Raw genomic sequence first — 19,117 nt, 5'->3', positions numbered from 1 at the left:
CTTCATCACCCTTTTAATATAATGTTGGATTTAATTTGCTAAAATATTGTTTAGAATTTTCCTTGTTTATAGGTACATTTTACATCTATGTTCAGTTTGTAACTTCCTCTATTTCTCTTTCTCTCTTTTATTCCTAGTTTTTGTATAGCCTCATAGGATGAATCAAAAAGAATTCTTTTCAAATTTTTGAAGCAGTTCTGTAGAATTAGTAATACTTTTTTCCCGTTAAGTGTTTGGTAGAATTTACCAGTGAAGCACCTGGACATGGAGTTTTCTTTGTAAGAATTTTAACTACAATTTCAGTTTCTTGAAAAGATATGTGTCTATCTATGTTATCTGTTTCTTCCTGAGTGAACTTTGAAAACATATCTTTTAAGGAATTTTCTAAGTTGTTAAATTTATTAGTATAAAATTATTCATAATATTGCCTTATTATTCTTTTAATAGCTATAGAATCTGTAGTAATGTCACCTCTCTCGTTTCTGATACTGATAATTTGTGTCTTTTTTCTTATTAGTCAGTCTAGCTAGTTTATCAATTATATAGATGTCAAAGAACCAGCTTTTTGTTTCAGTGATTTTCTCTATTGTTTTTGTTTTCTATTCATTGGTTTCCATTTGGTTTTTAAATTTTTTTTTCTGTTTTCTTTGGGATTAATTTACTTATTTTAGTTTTTAAGAGTGTTTCACATTTCCCCCTAATATTACAGTTTTTTAGTATTGATTTTCCCCTACATATTGCTTTATTGGCATCCCACAAATCCTGATATGTTGTGTTTCATTTTATTTGGGTTGAGTGTTCTGTAAATGTCAATTAGATCAATGATAACAGTTGGTTTCCAAAGTTTCCTCGGGATCATCTCCATCCCAGCCAAGCTTAAAGGAAGAAAGATTATGGAGAAAGGTATGTGGGAGGTTTTTATGACATCACTTTCATTCAAATTCCATTGATTAGAACTCAGTCACATGGCTTCACCTAATGGTATGGGAAGCTGGGACATGTAATCTAGTTTTTACATGGGAAGAAGAAAATACATTTGGACAAACAGCCAGAAATCTCTTTCTGTTTTCTGGAAGAGCTTGTATAAGATAAGAAATATTTGTATCTTGGGTATACAGTAGAAATTATAAAGTTATTGGGGCCTGCTCTTTTCTTTGGGGGAAATTTTGTAACTGCTAATTCAATTTAATGGATACATGTTCATTTAGGTTTTCTATTACTTCTTGAGTCATTATTTGTAAGTCACTTTATAGGTATATATAATTTAGTGTAAGTTTTAGAATATGCTAGCATAAATTTGTTGAAAGTATTTTATTTTAATCTCTGCTATAACTGTAATTATATTCTTTCTTCATTTTTGAAATTGTTTACTTGTGCCACCTTTTAAAAAATTTAGTTACTAGACATTTCTTAATCTTACTAGTCTTTTCCTAAAATCTTAATTTTTTTCACTAATTTCTGTTCTTTTTTATTTCCTTCCTCTGCATTATTTAGGCTTACTTTTCTGGTCTTTTTCAACTGGTAATTTGAATGCTAAGTTCATTATTTTTCACCTTTTTTTCCTAACAGAGCATTTAGGCCCATACATTTTCCTGGAATTGGTAGTCAGCTTTGTTGCTGCAAGCATTTATATTTAAGTTCAATTCAGTCACTCAGTCGTGTCGGACTTTGAGACCCCATGGACTGCAGCACACCAGGCTTCCCTGTCCATCACCAACTCCTGGAGCTTACTCAAACTCACGTCCATTGAGTTTGGTGATGCCCTCCAACCATTTCATCCTCTGTCATCCCCTTCTCCTGCCTTCAATCTTTCCCAGCATCAGGGTCTTTTCCAGTGGGTTAGTTACTCACATCAGGTAGCCAAAGTATTGGAGCTTCAGCTTTAGCATCAGTCCTTTCAGTGAATATTCAGGACTGTTTTCCTTCAGGATTGACTGGTTGGATCTCCTTGCAGTCCAAAGGACTCTCAAGAGTCTTCTCCAACACCACAATTCAAAAGCATCAATTCTTCGGCACTCAGCTTTCTTTATAGTCCAAATCTCACATCCATACATGACCACAGGAAAAACTATAGCTTGACTAGACAGACCTTTATTGGCAAAGTAATGTCTCTGCTTTTTAATATGCTATCTAGGTTGGTCATAACTTTCCTTCCAAGGAGTAAGCGTCTTTTAATTTCATGGCTGCAGTCTCCATCTGCGGTGATTTTGAAGCCCCCCAAAAATAAAGTCTGTCAGTGTTTACGTTGTTTCCCCATCTATTTGCCATGAAGTGATGAGACCAGTATTTATATATAATGCTTCATTATTGATTAGTCTTATGTATTTCCAAATTTCCATTGATTTCTTCTTTAATGCATAGTTATTTACAGTGTGATTTAAAATTTTCCAAGTATGGGAACTTTTCTTAGAGTATGTGTTAGGTTACTAATATAAAATTAATTGCATAATTGTCAGAGAGTGTGGTATGTGTAATAATGATTCTATAAAACTTGTTGAGTCTTACTTTATGGTCTGGTATACACATGCTGTTTGAGATGTCCTCTTTACTATGTTAGTAATTCCTTGCAACATTATCTTGTTTATTCCTTATTCTAATTCTCTGAGACAGATAATATGACTCCCATTTTTCAAATAATAATGTTAAAATCCAATCAGCATAAATAACTCTTCCGAGTTCACAGATCTAGTTAGTTTCTATTCAGTCAGAGCAGCCAATAACCAAAAAATTGGTGTGATCAGCTTTTTATGCCAGGTGCATATGAGGCTTACTAATAATTTTGTTATAAAATTTTAAACCTCAGGATGAAGATTCATTGTTACTTCAGTGACCTTTTATCCCTCACTTGGTGCCTCAAACAATATCTCACACATACGGGTTTTCAATAGGCATTTGTTGAATTGCAGTAAATCTCAGACTGAAATCTGAAACCCTAAAAGAGTATAATAAAGAGGTAATTTGTGAGTACTCAAAAAATAAAATTGAACATTCAATTCTGGAATCACTGCAAAATATAATTTGAAAATACTCCTGGCACAAAGGTATAGTAATTCTGATTAAAGATATTAGGCATAGATATAGATATGTTACATCTACATCTAATGTCTGTATGTATCTATGCTCTTTATATATCTATGTATAGCCCTATTTAGATATGTGAAAGGATACAGCTAGATCTTTCTCTGGAAGGATAGATGGACTGAGGAAGTTGAGGAAGAGGGACCTGTAAAGGCAATAAAATTATAAACAAAGAAAAGGGAAGAAAACCAAGTGAATTTAGGTTACTTATGCCCAGGTAAGAGAGTGAGAATGGTCAATAGTGACCTTTCAATTTTGTGTTCATGAAGTTATTAATGACCTTGGAAATAGAAAGTAGAAATTCTCATTTTAAGAGTTTTGGCTGAAAATGGTTAAAAAAAAAAAAAGGATCAATTGTAAGCTATAGCTTAATGTGCATTGAGAGTTTTGTTTACCATAAGATGAAAGAATCATACCCTAGTTTAAGATAATACCTGGAAACTTATCTCTTACTCATTCTGTAAGATTCAGCTCTGGTGTTCCCTTAGAAACTGTCCCAGCACTTGGTCAAACTGCCTCTGTTGTCTTCTTGTCATTCAGTTGCTCAGTCATGTCTGACTCTTTGCTGCCCCATGGACTGCAACACGCCGGGCTTCCCTGTCCTTCACCATCTCCCAGATCTTGCTGAAACTCATGTCCATTGAATTGGTGATACCATCCAACCATCTCGTCTTCTGTTGTCCCCTTCTCCTCCTGCCTTCAGTCTTTCACAGCATCAGGGCCTTTTCTAATGAGTGAACTCTTCATATCAGGTGGCCAAAGCATTGGAGTTTCAGTCTCTGTATCAGTCATCCCAATGAATATTCAAGGTTGATTTCCTTTAGGATTGACTGGTTTGATCTCCTTGCAGTCTAAGGGATTCCGAAGAGTCTTCTCCAATACCACAATTTGAAAGCATCAATTCTTTGGCACTCAGCCTTCTTTATGGTCTAACTCTCACATCCATACATGACTACTGGAAAAACCATAGCTCTGACTAGACAGGCTTTTGTCGGCAAAGTAATGTCTATGTTTTTTCAATATGCTGTCTAGGATGGTCATAGCTTTTCTTCCAGGGAGCAAGCATCTTTCAGTTTCACGGCTACAGTCACCATCTGCAGTGATTTTGGAGCCCAAGAAAATAAAGTCTGTCACTGTTTACAACGTTTCCCCATTGATTTACCATGAAATGATGGGACCAGATGCCATGATCTTCGTTTTTTGAAGGTTGAGTTTTAAGCCAGCTTTTTCACTCTCTTTTTTCACCTTCCTCTTCACTTTCTGCCATAAGGGTGGTGTCATTTGCATATTGGAGGTTACTGATATTTCTCTTGGCAATCTTGATTCCAGCTTGTGCTTCATCCAGCCTTGCGTTTCACATGATATTGTGCTGTCAAGATGTTACTATCATAGCAATTAGAATATTATAATGAATATTCTATTTAAATGTTGTACCCTTCTGATTTTAAAGTCTATGACCATGTGTTACTTATCTTTGAATCGCCAGTTCTTGTCAAGGACTTGAAAATGGAAAGTTTTCAAAGCATGTTTCATGAGACTATGTAACTTTGAAAATTTTTTTCTCTTATGTTTTTATAGATCTTTCTGTATCTGTATTTTGTATTTATTTCTTCCACTATAAAGCCTATAATACCTTTTAATTGCACTTATTCTTTTTCACATATATGACCTTCCTACTAAACAACATACCTAAGGACTTCCCTGGTCGTCCAGTGTTTAAGACTTCATGCTTCCACTTCAGGGTACATGGGTTCAGGCCCTGGTCAGGAAACTAAGATCCTGCATGCCGCTTGGCACAACCAAAATAAGAAAAAAAAATCCCACATACCCATATTACAATTTTTGTACTAGCATCTAGCACAGTGCTTATCATTTATTCATTGAATAGTCAATCATCTATGAGTAACCAGCCATTATTCTAAACTCATAGAATACCAGTGAAAAGGACTTATCTTCAGTTGAAGACAGACATTAGACAGTAAACTAATAAATAAAGAACATTATTTATTATATTATTAAGATGAAGAAACAAGGTGATGTAATAAAGTGACTGTTGAATGTGAGGAGTCATTAGATAGCATACTTAAAGGACAGAGTCAAGAAGTAAAATTATAACCTTTACATATGGTGTTTCTTAAAACTATATATTGACTAACTCTCCAAAGCAAGAGGGGATTTTAAGAATAACAGAATCAAGACTTTTCATTTTACAGATTGTTTTACAGATAAAGTGTGACTTGGAGGTATTAGAAAATATGTAATTTGTCTTTCTGTTGGTAAATTGATTTGGGGAACTTTTATATTCTTTATACCTCATTGGAATTCCTCTTGAGATGTAAATGGCCCACTGACACCAAGGACTAGAATGATGTTTTACTAATTACAAAAATGATAAAAAGGAAGGCAGAGATCTTCAGTAGGAGAAAGCTACTACGTAGATTATAAAACAGTGATAACAATAGAGAAAGTGCTACAAGGAGACTTGTACTATCTAAGTAAAGGAATCAAGAATCTTATATGAAGATTAAAAATTTTGTTCCTGATTTTTCTAAGATACTCATGGTAGAAAATCTAAATGTACAGAAAAGTCTGGAGTAGAAAATTATAACTAAGCCCTTACCACAGAAGTAGCCAATATTAGCCAGTATTGATTATTTTCCTTATACGAGTATGTTTCTCCCTTTTTCCTCTCCTTTTTTTTTTTACAAAATTGAGGTCATTGTTTATATTTTTTACATTTGAGATAACCAGGAAGGTAAAAAGAAAGGCACAAAGAATAACAAACATTTTCATGTAATTTTCTACTAAATAAAAATGTTTTGGTTATGTAAACTTCAAATTTTTAATCTTTTAAGGAAATCTACAGATAAAGTCTTAAGTTTATATTCAATCCACAGTCCCATTCCTATCATCTCCTCTCCAGATGCAATTAATATGGTGTATTTTAATATTTATATCACACTTTTAAAAAAGTATTATTGATTTTTTTTTTAATGTATGTAAATGGAATCCATATGATTGTTACAAATGAATTTATGGAATTTATAAAATTTATAAATTTATGGAAATTGCCTTATTCACTGAACACTAGGTTTTCCAGTTCTGTTCATGCTGATACACATATATCTAGTTTATTCATAAGTGTTAAGCTTGAGTTTTCACTGAACACACCTATGTAATCAGCACCTAGTTCAAGAAACAGAACGTTAATTACTAGCATTCCTGAACTCCTTCTGATGTCTGTCTTTGCCTCTTTTGCTCAACATTATTTATGAAATTATCCACTTTGTTCTGCATAGTTGTAGTCTACTCTTTCCCACTGGTATATATTTTGTTTCCTTAAATCAATTAAACTTTTAAAATTTATCCGTTAACTATTGATGGGCCTTTGCGTAGTTTCCAGTTTGTGTCTCTGTCAACATACAGACACAAAAGTGATGCTATCAACATTCTAGTATATAATTTTGTGAAAATATATATGTACTTCAGTTTGGTATGTGTCTGAGATTTGCTGCGTCATAGGGTATGTATGCTGCCAAGTTGCTTCAGTCGTGTCCGACTCTGTGCGACCCCATAGACGGAAGCCCACCAGGCTCCCCTGTCCCTGGGATTCTCCAGGCAAGAACACTGGAGTGGGTTGCCATTTCCTCATCCAATGCATGAAAGTGAAAAGTCAAAGTGAAGTCGCTCAGTCGTGACCGACTCTTAGGGACCTCATGGACTGCGGCCTATCAGGCTCCTCCATCCATGGGATTTTCCAGGCAAGAGTACTGGAGTGGGGTGCCATTGCCTTCTCCTAGGGTATGTATATGTTCAGCTTTAATAATAGTGACACAAACACTTTTCCAAAGCATTATATAAAATTATGCTCCCACCAACAGTGAGTGAGAATTCAGGTTACTCTGTCTCCTTGACAACATTTGATATTTTCTCTCTTTTCCATTTTAGACATCAAGTTGTCATATTAACTCACTGTGGTTTAATTTGCACTTCTGTGATTAGTAGTGAAGTTTTCATATATTTATTGCTCATTTAGATATTCTCTTTTATTATATACTTCAATATTTAGTATTCATACTTAACTGTTTTTCTAATAAAATCTAAAGATATTCATTGCCTCTGTTAGATAAGGAAGGACCTTAGCAATTTTTTAAATTACTATTGTTCCCTTGCTTATTGATTGTATGCCTTTGAGCAAGTTACTTAACCTCATTTTTGCCTCATCTGTTTCCTCATCTCCAAAGTGGGGACACAGAGCTGTTGTGAGAATTAAATGAGTTAATATAAACACTTTGAGTAGTGCCAAATACTGTTACATAGTATTTGCTCTATAAGTAATATGTTGTTATTACTGCTGTTATTCATGAAGGGAGGATATATCAAGGGAACAGAATAGAAACTCCAGAAACAGACTGACACTAATATAGCTAATTGATTTTTTCAAGTGTACAACAACAACTCTATGAAGAAAGCGTAGTCTTCAACAAATGGTGTTGAAACCACTGGATATGCATATGTAAAAAAAAAAAAAGACCTTGATGCCTATCTCACACCTTATGCAAAAATTAATTCAAAATGAATCAGAAATTAAATGTAAAACATAAAACTGAAAATATTTTATAGGAAAACATAGAAGAAAAACTTTGTTACCTGGATTAGATATTGTGTTTTTAGAGAAGGACCCATAGCACAAGTCATAAAAAAAATTGATAAATTGGTTTCACTAAAATTTAAGTTTTGCTTTGTGAAAGACACTATTAAGAGAATTGAAAAGACAGTCCGCAGCTGGGAGAAAATATTTGCAAACCACACATCTGACCAAGAACTTGTATCCAAATTACATAAAGAATTCTAAAAATCTGCCAAGATTTGAACAAACACTTCACTGAAGAAGATATGAATGGCAAATAAGCATGTGGAAGGATGCTCAGCATAACTGACTAAGGAAATGCAAATTAAAACCACAGTAGGATACCACTGTGTATCTATTAGAATGGCTAAATGAAACTGACAATACCAAGTGGTTGCAATGATACAGAGCATGTGAAATTGTTGTATAACACGGTAGGAAAGCAGAGCAGAATGGCCACTTTGGAAAGCAGTTTCGTAGTTTCTTATAAATTTGAATATATACTTGCTACTGAATTCAAAATTTATGTTCAAACAAGCACCTGTATGCAAGTATACAGTATGCCTTATTCCTAACAACCCTGAACTGGAAACAACCAGATGTCTCTCTTCTGGGGAATAAACTGTGGTCCATCTATAAAATGAAATGTTCAGTCGCTGAATCATGTCCAACTCTTTGCGACCCTATGAATTGCAGCACACCAGGCCTCCCTGTCCATCACCAACTCCCGGAGTTCACTCAAACTCATGTCCATTGAGTCGGAGATGCCATCCAGCCATCTCATCCTCTGTCGTACCCTTCTCCTCCCGCCCCCAATCCCTCTCAGCATCACAGTCTTTTCCAGTGAGTCAACTCTTTGCGTGAGGTGGCCAAAGTACTGGAGTTTCAGCTTTAGCATCATTCCTTCCAAAGAACACCCTGATGGCAGAAAGTGAAGAGGAACTCAAAAGCCTCTTGATGAAAGTGAAAGAGGAGAGTGAAAAAGTTGGCTTAAAGCTCAACATTCAGAAAACTAAGATCATGGCATCTGGTCCCATCACTTCATAGGAAATAGATGGGGAAACAGTGCCAGACTTTATTTTTGGGGGCTCCAAAATCACTGCAGATGCTGATTGCAGCCATGAAATTAAAAGACGCTTACTCCTTGGAAGGAATGTTATGACCAACCTAGATAGCATATTAAAAAGCAGAGACATTACTTTGCCAACAAAGGTCTGTCTAGTCAAGGCTATGGTTTTTCCAGTGGTCACGTATGGATGTGAGAGTTGGACTGTGAAGAAAGCTAAGTGCCGAAGAATTGATGCTTTTGAACTGTGTTGTTGGAGATTCTTGAGAGTCCCTTGGACTGCAAGGAGATCCAACCAGTCCATTCTAAAGGAGATCAGTCCTGGGTGTTCTTTGGAAGGAATGATGCTAAAATGGGATGTTAGTCAGAAATAAAAAGAAACTACTGATACATGCAACAACATGGATGAATCTTGAATGCATTGGTGGTAGTATAGTTCCTAGGTCATATTCCTCTCTTGAGAGACCATGGACTGTAGCCCACTAAGCTCCTCTGTGCATAGTATTTTCTAGGCAAAAGCACTGAAGTGGGTTGTCATTTCCCTCTCCAGGGGATCTTCCCCATCCAGGAATCAAACACTGGTCTCCTGGATAGTAGGCAGATTTTTTTTACCGTCTAAGCTACATGGAAGCCCCCCTTGAGTACATTATGCTAAGTTTAAAAAGCTAGACTATTTCAATTTATATGAAATTCTGGAAAAGGCAAAAGTATAACGATAGAGAATAGGGATGGAAAATAATCAGTAGTTGCCAGCAGTTTGTTCTTGACCTCTAAGAGGCTGTTCAAGGAAATATTTTTGGGTGATAGAAGTTTTCTGTAACTGGGTTGTGATGGTGATTAAACACTTTTTATATTTGTCAAAACTTACAGAATTGCATACACACAGTGAATTTTACTATGTGTAAATTGAAAAAAATTTTAGAAGAAACCTTCTTAAGCTATATCTCTGAATATTGCTTCCCTTCTACTTCTTTATTTTCTCTTTGGGGACCCCTGTTAATTTTTTGTTTTTTATTGAAGGATAATTGCTTTACGAATTTTGCTATTTTCTGTCATATCTCAACATGAATGAGCCATAGGTATACATATATCCCCTCCCTTTTGAAACTCCCTCCCATCTGCCTCCGCATCCCACCATTCTAGGTTGATACAGAGCCCCTGTTTGAGTTTCTTGAGCCATATAGCAAATTCTCATTGGCTATCTATTTTACATATGGTAATGTAAGTTTCTATGTTACTCTTTCCAAGTTTTATGCTGTATGTTCTTCATCTTTTCTGTCTCATAATTTATCATATTTTTCACTTTTTTAATGTAATTGGATGGACTCTCAGTATTACCTTTCATTTCATTAATTCTTTGTGTTTAAAGAAGAGTTTATTCCATCTTAAAATGTTTAATTTTATAATTTCCAGGATTCTTCCTTGGTCCTTTTTTGAGTTAGTCATTCACTCTGCCAGAGGACGACTTGGTCTATTTATTGTCTTATTGATTTTCTTTGCTTCTTCTAGTTAATTCCTCTTCCAGATCTCAGAGCTTAGATGCCTGTGGTTGAAGCTACTAATTATTTCTCTGTATAGCTTTTCTTCTTTTGTCCATAAAAATATTTACCTTATATTTGAGAATAACTGTATCTTTTAAGTTTTTTTTAAAATATGGGTTTTATCTACTTGCTTTTATCATTTAATACTGTCTGATATTTCCTTATACCACTATACCTATAATTCTCAACTGAGAGTAACTCTGCCCCTCAGAATACATTTGATAATACCTGGAGATATCTGTGGCACAATGCACACAACAGTCCCTCAGACAAAGTATCTGATCCAAAGTATCTATACTTTTTTCATATATAACACCATCATAATTTAATTGACTCCCTATATGGGTATTGTGGAGAAGGCAATGGCACCCCACTCCAGTACTCTTGCCTGGAAAATCCCATGGACAGAGGAGCCTGGTAGGCTGCAGTCCATGGGGTCGCTAAGAGTCGGGAACAACTGAGCGACTTCACTTTCACTTTTCACTTTCATGCATTGGAGAAGGAAATGGCAACCCATTCCAGTGTTCTTGCCTGGAGAGTCCCAGGGACAGAGTAGCCTAGTGGGCTGCCGTCTATGGGGTCACACAGTCGGACACGACTGAAGTGACTTAGCATATGGGTATTGGGTGTTTTTTTCCCCAATATTATATCACTTTGATAAATAGTCTTATGTAACTTTTTTACACCATTAATTAATCCCCAAATGTAGATATTTCTGAATCCAAAGAAAACTAAAGTTTGAGAGGCACTATCCAGGAAGTTGAAAATTACTTAGAAAACAAGTCTTTATCATGTCGTTCCCATAGTGGAACTTATAATATACGTTCGCACATAAAGATCTTCTATTAGTTTTACCTTTAAACTCCTTCCCCCCACCCCAAATATACTCCTAAGTTGTCTTGCATGCTTGCATGCTCAGTCACTTCAGTCGTGTCCAACTCTTTTTGACTGTAGCCTGCGAGGCTCCTCTGTCCATAGGATTCTCCAGGCAATAATACAGGAGTGAGTTGCCATGCCCTCCTTCAGTAAGTTGTCTTAAGGTCCTTCAAATTCTATACAGCCTTCTTTGCTTTATGCTTACGTAGCAGATTTCAGAATCTTAATGAATGCTTTACCAACCTAACTGTAAATATATCATGCTTTCTTTAGTCTTAATTCTTTTTAATACAGACCAGTATTAAGATGTTTGGTAGCAGGGATATGATAATAGATAAGAACAGAGGACTGCCTTTAATTTGCTGCTTGACCTAACTTCACTTGCTTCTCTCACCTGGTCTTCAGTTTTATCATATGTAAAATGAAAGAGTTATATCATCTAATTCCCATAGGCTTTTCCACTTATAAATCAGTGATATGTTATTATTTACATTGCTTTTATTTGCCTTTTGGCTATGACCCTTTACTGGGATAGAGATAAAATGTTTAAAGATTTCTAAGATCTTGAAAAATTCCTCATATTTGGCCTCTACTATCCTTATCTCCCTCCTGGTAGTGATTGATAATAAAAATCTTAAAATGGAAATTGTCTTATGTTGGAAAACTACAAAGAATGGTGCTGGAAAAATAGCATAAAAACTCACAGCTGGATTGGAAAGGGAAAAAACTAGATAAGAAAAAAGTGGGTAATAGCTGTATAAAACAGCAACAACAACCTAGGTCTCAAATTTTAGCAGGGTCAAAGAAATGTGCCCTAGGGCCTAATCTTCATTAGCCCCCATGTAATTCTCAAACTCAGGATCTTGAAATTTATTAGAATTACACAGGACCAGAATTCAGGTCCCCCAAACTTCTAGTTAATATCTTAAACATTACACTATGTAATACCATTTGAAATATTATGGCATTTAATTTTACATAGAGAACGAAGATACATGCATGAAATAATCTTTTATAATTTATTTGTATAGGTTTTTTTAACCACTTAACCTATTTTCTGGCTGCTGGTGCTGTTACTTTGGGAATTGGTTTCTTTGCTTTGGCATCAGCCTTGTGGTTCCTGATTTGCAAACGAAGGTAAGATTTATTAGAGCATTTGACTTTTCTCTTTTAAAAATTTGATGAAAGATTTTCTCAAATGATATTAAACTTAAATAACTATAATGGTATTTTATAATTTGACTGGGGAGAAAACTACTTGTTTAAAGTAGCCTGAGCAGAGAAGTCCCAGTAGTATAATAGTCCGAGTAGTATAGTAGCAATCTTCATGCATGAAAATTTTAAGGAATAATGAGATGTGTTTTATTCTGTAGAAGACATGGGTTTGAATTATAATAAAAGGCTAGAAAAATTTTTAAACTTTTGATTACTAGAGATTAAAAAAGTTACTGAAAGAAAAAGACTCTCTTCCTTTAGGAGATAATTTAAGAAAAGAGCTGACAGAATGCTCTGGTATGGTCTAAGTGTAGTCTTTTTCCAGAGATGGAAATAAGAAACTTGATACCTCAGTTCCTTTCACCCCTAAAATTTGGTGTTTTTCATTATTTAATTGGTTCGGTATTTGCTTTGGCTCATGTTAAAAAATGTAATTTAATCTTCTCACACACTCTTCCAATATTTCATATTTCAGCAAATGAATATATACTGTCTACTCACTTGCATAAGTCAGAAAACCAGAAATTATTCACTAATCCATTCTTTCAACAAATATTTATTGGGTGCCTGCCATTGTTCAGGGTACTAAAGATACAGTTGTGAACAAGTCAGATAAGGTTCTTATTTCATAGACTTGCACTGCCACTGAGAGGAAACAAATTAACAAAGTGATGGGGAGAATGTCTCTTCCAGTGAGTAATATTTAATCTGAGATTTGGCTTAAAAAAGGAGCCAGACATGTGATAACCCTGTGCAAGAACTTTTCCATGCTAATGGGATAGTAAGTACTGGGATTTCAAGTGGGAATGATCTTGGTATTGTTCAGTAAACAGAAATTGTGAATAGATCAAGTGAGAGGGAAATAATGATGACATTAAAGAGGTAGATAGGGGTCAAATTACAAGAGTTTGTAGGCAAGAACATGAAATTTAGGTTTTATTATTTCTGCCATCAGAAGGTTTTAAGCAAGAGAATGGCATTACTATCATTATCACAGCTAAAATCAGGTGTCTACTATATACTATTCTAAGTGCTTTATATGTTCTTATCTCATTTAGACTTCATAGCAGCCCCATGAAGTTTCACTAATATTATCCCCACTTTAAAGACTACAGTGCCACCTATAGATGATTTACATTTTAATAACACTTAAAAATTTGAGATACAGATTTTAAATATATAATAAGGAATTTCAACAAATATATTCCCATGTAATCACAACCCCATTGAAGACACAGAACTTTTCCATCATCCTGTAAGGATCTCTAATCCTCTTTTCCAAGAGTTATTCCCCACTTCCCACCCAGAAACAGTCATTATTCTGGTTTTTATCACCATAGATAAATTTTACCCATTTTGAACTTCGTATAAATGGACTTTTTACGTTTGTTTTTTTCACTTAGCATAATATTTTTTAGATTCATTTATGTTGTTGAGTTTATCTTTTCATTCTTTTCATTGTATAAATACATCTCAGTTTGCTTTTCCATTTTTCAGTTAATGGACATTTAGGTCATTTCCAATTTTTAGCTCTTAGGAATATGGCTGCTATGAACATTCTTCTATAAATCTTTTTGTACACGTGTTTTTAACTTCTCTTGGGTAAATACCTAAGAGTAGAGTTGCTGGATCATGTGATTAGCTTTATAAGAAACTGCTAACCAGTTCTCCAAGGTGGAATTACACTTCCATTCAGCAAGGTATGAGAGTTTTAATTCATATTTTTAAAAGATTTTTCGTACATCTCTCTGACTTCTATATTTTAATGGAGTAAGAATAAAATCTGAGAGGCAAGTTAGGAGGCTATTGCACAGTCCAGATTAAGGATGACAGTGTCTTAGACTAATATGGAAACAGAGGATATGAAAAAAAAGAAGTTGGATTTGGGATAATTTTACAGGTAAAGTTAGGAGGTCTTGTTGATGGATTGGATGAGGCAAGGAACAAAAAGTGAAATGGCAGAGATAATGCTAAAACCTACATTTTTACCATGAGTTAATCATGCCATTTACTGAGATGAAGAGGTAATGAGGGGGACAAATTGAGGGAATGGTGATAAACTAGGAGTTGTATTTTGGATGTAAATTTGAAAGCCTATGAGACATTGAGGTTAAAACGTTAAATAGACAGTTGGATATACATGTATGAACTTCAGGAGAGAAGTCAGGGCTAAAGATTTAGGTTATCAGTGTATGGAGGGTATCTAAAGTCATACAACTGGATGAGACTAACCAGGGAGTGATTTTTGAAAGAGAAGACTGTACGACTGTTCTCTTCAGCTCACCAACATTTAGAAAGCTAGAAAAAGAGGAAGAAGAATCAACAATATCTAAGAAGGAAAAGCAGAACGGTGTGTGGTGTCAAGGGAGTCAAAATTAGAAAATGTTTTAAGAAGGAGGTGATGACCAGTTATGTTAAAGGTACTTAAGAAGTTGAGAAAAATGAGGATAGAGAAATAATTTTTGGATTTAGCAGTATAGAAGTTACTGGTAGCCTTGCATAGTTTTGGTAGAGTGATGGGTTCAGAAACTTACTTTTGAGTAAAACCAGGAGGTGAGAAAATTGAAACAAATGCATACATTCTTTTAAGAAGCATTTTTTTTTTTTTTTTTTGGCAGTGGTATGTAGAGGAGTTGCTAAAAGGGGCAGAAAGTGGAAGAAAATGTTAGGTCAGGAAGAATTTTTTTTAAACATCTATTTTAAGAAATTATTTATCTTTGGTTGCACAGGGTCCTTGTTGCTGTGCTTGAGCCTTTCTCTAGTTGCCACTCCTGTTGCAGAGCACAGGCTCTAGGCACACGTGCTTCAGTAGTTGCAGCGTATGGGCTCTAGAGCCTGGACTCAGTAGCTGCGGTGCGCAGGCTTAGTTGCTCTGCAGCATGTGGAATCTTCCCAGACCAGGGATCGAACCCATGTCCCCTGAATTGGCAGGCAGATTGCTATGCACTGTCCCACCAGAGAAGTCCAAGGAAGGATTGTTTTGTTCTTCCTCAAAACATGGAAGGCATGTATGATATCTCCTCCTCTCTTTCACACCCCTACTAAACTTGAACCATCACCATGTTCTATTTATTTTACCTCATAAATTGCTCAAATCTATCCATTTCTCTCCATTACCTTTGCCACCACCTAATCCCCCACATAGACTCTTGCAGTAGGAGTTATAACTGACCTTTACCTTCACTACTGACATCATTTAATCTCTTCTCCACACTTCAGCCAGATATTTTCCAAATGCAGATCTGATCAAGTCACCCTACTTCCACCCCATTCCCACTGTGAAGGACATCCCAGTGATTTTAGGATAAAGATAAAACAATATGACTTTTAAGGCCCTACATGGTCTCCCCATGCATATTCTCAAATTTCATCTCCCACTTTCCCTCTTGCTTTCTGTACTTCTGCTACACTGTCCTAATGTGGCCACTAGGTCTTCATACTTGATATTCTGACTAGAATGTTCTTACTCCTACATCTCCCCTCCTCCATTCAATCTAATAACCGCTCCCATTTCTTCAGATACCTAATCCAATCACTTCTTCCTCACAAAAGCCTTCCCTGACCTTTCCAATCAGGTTAATTCCCTTTCTTATATACACACAGAGTAGCAGGTCGTTTTCCTCGATAATACTTTCCATAGTTGTAAGTTTTTCATTTTCTTGTGTTTGTTTTATTACTATCGGTCTTCATTGCTAGTGTTTAAGCTCCATGAGCACAGTGACAGTTGTATGAGGGTAGTGGCTGTGCTTTTTCTCCCCTGCCACTGTATATAACACCCAGCATAATGCCTGGCACATAGTAAGTACTCAGTGTATATTTGTTAAGTAAATTGAATTCAATAAGTGAATGGATTTTAATTGTTAATACTGTATTAAGTAACATAATATGATCTCTTGAATTAATTTGGAAAATTTCTAGTACCTCAGAAAAAAGAAATGGAAAAATATTTTTAATTAAGTCTAGAATTACTATTATAAACTATAATATATACTTAACTGTCTTCAATCAGCTGGAGTTTTACTTGCTGTTTCATTATTTTAGACATAATGTGGCTGCATGCATAAAGATCCCAGGTATTCTTCCCTTGTAAGTCATTAGTTTCAATTCAGTTTCCTTCTACTTACTTTTGCCAGTTCAGTTCAGTTCAGTAACTCCGTCGTATCTGACTCTTTGCAACCCCATGAATCACAGCACGCCAGGCCTCCCTGTCCATCACCAACTCCCGGAGTTCACCCAAACTCATGTCCATCGAGTCGGTGATGCCATCCAACCATCTCATCCTCTGTCGTCCCCTTCTCCTCCTGCCCCCAATCCCTCCCAGCATCAGAGTCTTTTCCAATGAGTCAACTCTTCGCATGAGGGGGCCAAAGTATTGGAGTTTCAGCCTCAGCATCAGTCCTTCCAATGAACATCCAGGACTGATCTCCTTTAGAATGGACTGGTTGGATCTCCTTGCAGTCCAAGGGACTCTCAAGAGTCTTCAACACCACAGTTCAAAAGCATCAGTTCTTCGGTGCTCAGCTTTCCTCACAGTCCAACTTTCACATCCATACATGACCACTGGAGAAACCATAGCCTTGACTAGATGGACCTTTGTTAGCAAAGTAATGTCTCTGATTTTTAATATGCTGTCTAGGTTGGTCATAACTTTCCTTCCAAGGAGTAAGCGTCTTTTAATTTCATGGCTGCAATCACCATCTGCAGTGATTTTGGAGCCCCAAAAATAAAGTCTGACACTGTTTCTAGTGTTTCCCCATCTATTGCCGATATTATTAAATATAAAAATGGACAATGAGTTCCATTCATTTAATTTCCTATGCCATTAAAGGCAGATCTATGAAAAGCCTAACTGACATTAAAGTTGATTATCTCACAGCCAGAGAGAGAAGATTATCAAAAACTAATGGTTGATCTTCAAACTGGAAATATTAACTCTGTGAGGAGGTAGCTTAATTTATATTCTATGAACAAAATAGGTGTTGTGAAATCAGTAACATATGAGAAGAGAATATATAAGTTGATTTGCACTTTTGAAAGTAAATATGTAAAAATATATTCTGATTTTAAACCATTTATGTAGAACTGTTAGAAACAATGATTTTGTTTTATAATACATGTTTAGTAATGTTCTCTATAAAATATTTTTCAGAGAAATATTTCAAGACTCTAAATTTAAAGCAGTTGATGAGAAATGCAGACAAAGACCATCAAAGGCGAAGATTAAATCTCATCCTCAGTGTGTTTTTATTTCTCGTAATTTTCATACTGGAAGATTCCAATCACAGGTAGTGTGTGATATTTTATAGCAATCTTGTCAAATAATTTCTTGTGACACCGTGTCATTAGCATTGTTGTCTTTATTTTAATTATCCACTATTGTTTTTAAATTTGAGGGAAAGTAACATGGAGCTAAATTTAAATTACCCAAACTAGTTAGGGTTTACATTATAGGAAATTGAAAGGCTAAGTGAAAATGTCTCCTGTAGTTGTTTCCCTATATCTCTAGCCTGAGAACCTGTATTCCCCATATTGCAGTTGTTATAGGCTTGAAGATAAATGGCGTAAAAAAGCAAAGTGAAATTGCCAAGCCTATGAAAAGAGAGATTTGGAGATAAGAGGATACTCAGATAACCAAACATCTAATTAAACCAACTAATTGAAATTAAATACAGTTTAACAAGAATTTATTAAGGCTTCATTGCATTCTGAGCTCTTGACCCTCCCTATGGTAAGATATGAACCCTACCTTCAAAGTGCTAGTGTAGTACAAGTGGAAAAGAGGGACACATAATTAACTTTCTGTTACATGGTATCAAAATAGTGTTGTATGGACAAACTAAAACAAGGGAGACACCAGTAGAAATTTAAAACTATGATATAGCTAAACAATGTTTTATTAATGTTTTTGGATTCCATGTCTAATATATTCTTTCTTTTTCTGTTATATTTCTGAGCCTCATCCAGATTGGTGCATATACTGATTATTCATTGTTTTTTTTTATTATGTGGTGTTCTGTTATATAAATATGTCAAGTTTTATGTTATAAACATTTAATTGTTTTCAGCTGGTTTTTTTTTTTTTTTTTGAAATTTCCATGGTGAATGTACCTAACATTGGAATCACTGACTCATGGGATTTGTGCATGTTTTATATTATTAGATAAATTCAAGTTATTTTCCAAAGCAGTTCTGTCAACATGTATTCCCCTAAGGCATACAAAATTGCTAGGATTGCTCCATATCAACAAGTACTGATATTTTTACACTTCTAAGTTTTTAACAACCTGATGGATGTGTAATAGTATATCACTATAGCTTTCTCTTAGTAGACTTTATTTTTCCAAGAGGTTTTAGGCTCACAACACAACTAAGGAGAAAGTATAGCACTCGTATACTCCTTACCCCTACACAAGTACAGCCTCCTCTAATATCAACATTCTGTGCCAGAGTGGTACAGTTGTTACTACTGATGAATCTACATTGAGACATCATCACCCAGAGTCCATTGTCTGTTAGGATTCACTCTTGAATCCTACATTCTATGGGTTGACATGTATATACAGACAGAAACACACACAGAGAGACAGACAGAAAAATAGGGACAGACGGAGAGAGATATGTGGGCAACATTATATTAATAGCATCACACACAATAGTTTTACTACTCTAAAGGTCTTGTTCCATGCTTGTTCAAAGGAAGGATCATCCAAC

General features: G+C 35.3%; 1 protein-coding gene across 1 annotated transcript in view; it reads left to right on the top strand.

Moving 5' to 3' along the window:
* C3H1orf185 (chromosome 3 C1orf185 homolog) overlaps positions 1-19,117 on the top strand; it is a 50,146-nt gene that overhangs the window by 4,369 nt on the left and 26,660 nt on the right. The window contains exons 2-4 of the mRNA XM_070362340.1: positions 818-903; positions 12,223-12,328; positions 17,556-17,691. Coding sequence (XP_070218441.1) covers positions 818-903; positions 12,223-12,328; positions 17,556-17,691 — 328 coding nt within the window. The remainder of the gene's footprint in view (positions 1-817; positions 904-12,222; positions 12,329-17,555; positions 17,692-19,117) is intronic.

This window comes from Bos mutus, chromosome 3 (assembly GCF_027580195.1).
Source record: "Bos mutus isolate GX-2022 chromosome 3, NWIPB_WYAK_1.1, whole genome shotgun sequence".
Classification (NCBI taxonomy): domain Eukaryota; kingdom Metazoa; phylum Chordata; class Mammalia; order Artiodactyla; family Bovidae; genus Bos; species Bos mutus.
This window is presented reverse-complemented; position numbering and strand designations above follow the sequence as displayed.